Source organism: Rhinolophus hipposideros (assembly GCF_964194185.1).
Source record: "Rhinolophus hipposideros genome assembly, chromosome: 19".
Lineage (NCBI taxonomy): Eukaryota > Metazoa > Chordata > Mammalia > Chiroptera > Rhinolophidae > Rhinolophus > Rhinolophus hipposideros.
This window is the reverse complement of record NC_138065.1, coordinates 46455821-46461820: the sequence shown is the minus strand read 5'-3', so window position 1 is coordinate 46461820 and position 6000 is coordinate 46455821. Positions and strand designations below refer to the sequence as shown.

The 6000-nt window shown below is 53.4% G+C and overlaps 1 protein-coding gene across 2 annotated transcripts in view; it reads left to right on the top strand.

Annotated features, from left to right (window-relative positions):
• Positions 1-1517: 1517 nt before the first annotated feature.
• PAPPA2 (pappalysin 2) overlaps positions 1518-6000 on the top strand; it is a gene marked incomplete at both ends in the record, with an annotated part of 217242 nt that continues 212759 nt past the window's right edge. For both annotated transcript variants that reach the window (XM_081025226.1, XM_081025225.1), the window contains one exon: positions 1518-2436. In XM_081025226.1, coding sequence (XP_080881352.1) covers positions 1518-2436 — 919 coding nt within the window. The remainder of the gene's footprint in view (positions 2437-6000) is intronic.

Sequence of the window (6000 nt, the reverse complement as noted above, 5' to 3'; positions counted from 1 at the left end):
ATCTGGGGGTATTTTGTTTTAAATCCCAAATGATTTAAATAAGAAAGAAATATAGGAGGTTTGTGCGAAATAAGAGAGATACAAGAGGTTCCTAAAAGACTGGTGTGGTTTTATTAGGCAGGTCTCTTCACAGCACGTGTGTGTGTGTGTGTGTGTGTGTGTGTGTGTGTGTGTGTGAGAGAGAGAGAGAGAGAGAGAGAGAGAGAGAGAGAGAGAGAGAGAGAGAGAATACACACACAAAAGAGTGTTCCAACACAGTATTGATTGTTAGTTATTGATTGTGTAAGCTGCGGCTGCTGAGACAGAAAGCCCGGGATGTTTATTGGGGAAACCAAGAGCAATGTCTGTCCCCTGTGCCTCAGTGAGGTGGGAGGTTTTCAGGAGGAAGGAGGGGACAGGGAGTAGGTGGAGTGATGCACTGAACTTATTAGCTTTGACATCATCATCATCTTTAAATGAAACAAACAAGAAGATAGTTGCAGGCAGAGAGGAAGGGAGATGGGGCGCAGAAGAGACCAGAGCAAACAGGTCCCCTGAAGTATCTGCTCTTCTTCTCGCTCTCTCTTCCATCTTCCCAGGGACCCACAAGACTCCCAGAAGGTGAAGTCCAGGGCTGTCAGCCTCATCAGGTTATTAGGACATCTGACCTGCACCCCAAAGGAGAACTGGACAGAGACTTGCAACATACTAACAAGTTGAAAGGAGATTAAAAAAAGAAAAAAAAACCACCCAAAAACAAAACCTTCAGCACTCCACCACCCAAGCTGGGAGCTGAGGGAAACATCCTGGCCAGCACAGGCTGACTGGAGGCTGTATGGGCTCTGGCTGAAGAGACATCTGGAGAGTGAAAGTTAAGTACCAGCTTGGGTTTCTGTGCACCCAGATCCTTTTCGCCTTTTTTAGATAATCAGCCTCAAATTCTGTGTCTCTCTCTACAAGTTCTTCTAGTGATTCGTTTGAAGGTGAATGTCTTTTAGGTTAAGGACTGCAAAGAGAAGGTAACTCCTAAGGAAGAAAGGGGAGAAAAAAGAAAATTAGAGAAGAGGCTTTTTAATGGGACTTCAGGTAGCGGGGGGTATGTGTTTGTGAGGGAGTGTGTATTTGAGAGGCTTTGGCGTCTGTCCATGTGTCCCTCCTCTAGAATCAGCAAGGGGAGGGGCTATTGAAAAAGGGGGAAAAAAAAAAGAAACCTGAGCTCTCTGGAGGAAATTCAAAGGAACCTAGAGAAATGAACTTCATTCTGCAAGGACTCAACTAGAGCAGGGAGAGGTAGAGGGAGAAGGGAGCCGGACACACGCCGGGCGAGGTGGAGAGGCCGGGCTGGCACAGCCCCCGCGCGGGAAGCCAGGAGGGGCACTCTTTTGGGGCTGCTTGAAAAAGTTTGGTCCGTGAACAAAACCCTTTCCCCGGTGACTGCGAATTCCCGGCTGGCCGTCTCTCTCTTGCTCTTCCCCCCATCATTCTGGTGTGGTACCCAGGAGTTGAATTCTGGTTCTGTGCACAGAGCTGGGGGAGGTATGATGTACTTCCAGGTCCTAAGGATCAGCCTGGTGATCCTGGCTGGGTGGGCCCTCAGCACGGCCAGCTCTGAGCCGGGCTGGACACGCAAGAGATCCGTGGCTCAGCGGGGACGCCTGAATCAGGTGCCGTCAGAAGGCGACCGCTGTTGGCTGGGGGCCAAGGTGCGAAGACCCAGAGCTGCTCCCCAGTATCACCTCTTTGGGGTCTACCCCAGCAGGCCTGGCAACTACCTGGGGCCCTACCCTGTGGGGGATCAAGGTGCCCAGCGTGCAGGACGCAGTCAGCCAGCCACTGAGGGAATGGCTGTGAGCCATGTTCCCCCAGACCCGACCACAAGAGCAGGAATGAGCAGTGAGGCTGAGCAGCCAGCGGCCCCGTGGGTAGGGGATGGTCCTATTGGGCAATCTGAGCTGCTGGGGGATGATGACACTCATCCTGACGATGGCGGATCCCAGGAGTCTATAGGTGAGGCTGGGACTCAGGATTGCTTAGCTCCGGCTGTCACCATTCCCACCAGCTTCGCACACCGCAAGGAACCCAAACCAGAGACCCGAAGGAAGGGTCGCGCCAAGCCCAGGCGTCGTCGCCAGGTGGTGAAGGGGCAGGCAGAGGGTGTGCGCAGAGACCCTGATGCCTCTCCCCGGCATTTCCAACCTTGGCCTAAGCGTCCCCTTGTGCCCGGGGTCAGAACCAGTCCTTTGGAGGACAGCGTCCAGAATGGTGAAGGGGACCCCTCCAGGGAAGCAGAGACCTCAAACCCCCATGGAGGAGGACTGTCTGTCTTGTACTTCTCGGGGAGGCGGGAACGGCTGCTGCTGCGTCCAGAAGTGCTGGCTGAGATTCCCCGGGAGGCGTTCACAGTGGAAGCCTGGGTGAAACCGGAGGGAGGACAGAACAACCCAGCCATCATCGCAGGTAACAACCCGTTCCTGGGCTTTCTGTGGTCCTCGGGGTATGGCCGGCTTTGGTTTTGATTGGGTCAGACATAGGGGGTGATGAGGGGAAGGGACAGACCAGGGAGACCAGGCAGGGCTGGCCAGGGAGCGGTGGGCAGGAGGCTTTCTTCATCCGCAGAGCAGGACTTCAGACATCGCCCACCATAGTGCCTTTATAAGCTCAGGAGCATGGTCCCTTGTATCGACCTCCGGTGGGTCTGTACATTGTGCTGGCACTCAGGAGACCTCCAACTCACTCTCTTCCTCTTCTTTAAAGAGGAAGACCTCTGGTTCTTTGCCACTGGGGAAGAGGTGCCACACTCCATCTCTCAGAGTCCAGGATGAGATACCCAGGCACCTTTGAAATCCCATGAGGGTGCAGGGACCTGGGCAGTGAGTCATGCCCGGGCCGGGCCAGGCAGCCAGAGAACAAGGCTGCCTGGTGTACAGACATTGGATCCTGACTGGTTCCCTGTTCTTTGAGCAGCCCTGGAACTTACCAGAAAGCTGCTAACTGGTCCAGGTCCTGGGGTCCCCTAACCATCATCTGTGAGCTTGGGAACAGCAGGGTCACGTGGACAAGGTGGGCACTTGCAGGCCAGGATGCTGGTTTTGACCCCTGGCTGTTGTAAGAGGGACCTAAAAATGCACCTTGTATAACTCTAAGGTCTTGGTCAGAGGCAATGTCTGGGAATGTAACCCACGTTTACTTTCCACTATACCCAGATCTTGGTTTTCACAGAAAGTCACCCAGACAGGTAAAGAAAAGAGTCGGGTTTGGAATAACTCATTTATTCCTAACTGAAGGGGGACTAGTTTCAAGCAAGGGGTGGGGCTGATGTGTGCGACCCCATTGTGTCTCATTATCCCTTTGGATACCCTGTGACAGAACCTCACGCAAGGGTAGGCACCTTTAACCTTATTCATTTGGATTCTGCACAACACCCCTTGATGTTTCCGGTCCCATTACGTAGATGGGGAAACCAAAGCAACGAAAGGCATGCCAGAGGAGCACTGGGAATGCAGCTCACAGCCCCTGACACGCTTGACAACTCCCCAGGTTAAAAACTTCTCAGGTTGCTGGATGGCTGTGACGAAGTTTCGACTAGAGAAAGAAATCTGGAAGGAGGGAGCCTCTTTCAATGGGGTGTCGCTGGAACTTCCCTTCCGGACATGCTATCTCCCCCTCTTTGGCTGTGATTTCTCCCTTGGAAGCTGGGATTCTCAGACACTGAGCACTCTAGAGTTTTGTGGTTTTGCTTTATTTTATTTCGGGGTGGGAGAGGGCGTGAGGGGAGGGGAGAGAGAAGGGGCTGGGCTCTGAGATAGGTGGGGGTAGAGAAGGAGTCGAAGGAAATCCTTATTCTGGGGCCAAATGGAAGAAATAATGAGATGATTATCTGATCACAGTTGGAAGCTTCACAGTTTTTCCCAGATGACATCTTCTTGCTGCCTAATCTCACTCCCTAGTACCCATCTGCCAGGGAAACTGTGCTTGCAGTCTAGACTGAGACCCACGACTCTGCCTACCCCTCCTCTTGCAGTAGCATGATGGGGACCTGGGATCAGTTCCCTGGCTGTGAAGAATTAGAGAAGGAGCCAACAGGAATATAGGAGGGAGGCTCTTAGAGATGATTGTTTTGCATTGTTAAGACCCAAACCTGGGGGACAGACTCCAGACAGTGGGTACCTGACCCCGTCCCGTCCTCTCCATGTCCTTCTGTCTCAGGATCTGCACAGAGGAGAGTGTCGTCATGATTTGATTCCACTTAGAGCATTCCTTGGCACCCCACCCTGACCCCACCCCCTGTAAATCTCCCTCCCGTGCCCACCTGTCCGTCACTGCCAACTGCCCTCCACCTTGCCACAGCGCAAGTGCTCAGGTCCTCTTCCAACGTGCCCATCTGAACTCTCTTAACCTCTCTAAGCATGTAAAATTAGGTAGGAAATCTTTTGCAGACAGTCTAGCTTCTGAGGTTGCTTTTTCTTCAAAGCAGAGTGGCCGCTGTGGTGTGCCGGTATTTGCCCTGAAGGCCACAGCAGGCAGGTCAAGGGGAGGGAATACCCGGGTCTCTGTCCTCTCTACCATCCACCCGTGTCTTCCTTCAGCCTCATGCTCCTCAGCAAATACTCAGGAAAGATGAAAAGTCTGGGAAAGATGGGGGCTGGGAACAGGTTTTCAGTCTCCAGGATTCTAGCAGCCAGGCTCCTGAGGGCAGAGGCACCCTCGTCTGCTTGTACTTAGCACTTTATGCTTCACTAGGGGCCCCCATGGCTGAGAACCATGAAGTGTTCGAGGCAGTCCACCTAAGAAAGAAAGGTCCCGATTTGCACTCTTTGACTCACTTCCATCAACAGAGCAGCCCATCTCCTCCCTCCCCGCCCCACCTCCCACCCTTTACCGGACCCCTGGTCCTTTCATGGGTCACTGCCTGTCACTGGGATGGTTGGCCTCCACCTACACAGGATGGTGACAACTGGATCCTGTTCCTAGGAGCTAAATACAGTTTTGTCGCTCCCCTGAGGATACTGCAGGTGCTGCAAGACTTAGCTCCACACTCTTTTCCAGCAGCTCTCAAACCTCAGCTCTGCCCACTTACCTTAGACCCAGTTTCCCGGTGCTCTGTTCTGTCCATCTTGGGACATTTTCTCTATAGCAGGGACCTCAAACATTCAGCCACAGCAGCCCTCGTAGAGGACCGACCCCCCACCCCCCAACAAGGGGCCGTGGGGAATACTTCCCACACGAGGCGCTAGGTGGCAGTGTTGCTTCATGCACAGGGGAGTAGGGGTGTCCTTGGACGCCACGTAGTGGGGAATGCGCCTGGTTTCCTGGAGGGCTGTCCCTACCCTGGCCTCTGGCCTGTGTTTAATCATCCCCTCCCAGAGTGTTGCTCGTCGGCATCCCTTAGGCTCAGCTGCATTCAAGTCTTGTTGCAGGGCCTATGCAAAGGGGCTAAAGTGGCATTTGGGGGGTTGTGACAAACTTGTACTTGTAGCAACTAGTAAAGAAAACATCAACTAGAGTTACCGTCCTCCCCTCTTAAACTCCCACAGTCTTCCAGAATAGGAAGTCGGACTCCAGCATGAATAGCCAGAATACTTTTATTTAGGGCCAAGGACAACGCAGTTTCCTTTGACTTTAGGCACTGGATTCTCTGTGACCCCTAGAGGGGGAGTGATGGTGCTGGGTCCGCTGAAAACGAGACCTTGTGACATTGCCTCTCTCCTGGAGCTCAGTAGAGCAGCGAGGTCCAGGACAGGGCTGGGTGCAACTGTGTCCGCAGAGGGACGTCTATAAAAGCAACTGCTCAGGGGCCTGGCGGTTTAGGGTATGTGCCACTTCGGAGTAGCCTGAGGTCAAAATCCCATTCAGATGGGCCCTTGGAACTCAGCACGGGGCATAGCCGAGTTCTGTCCTGCCCTGGTGTGAAAACGGAGCTCTAGCACCCAACCCTGAAACCATCCTGTTCCTTTCCTTCCGTCTCAACTTCCTCTCCTCTCCTTCAACCCCAACACACACCGAGGAAAAGCTGTTAATAGG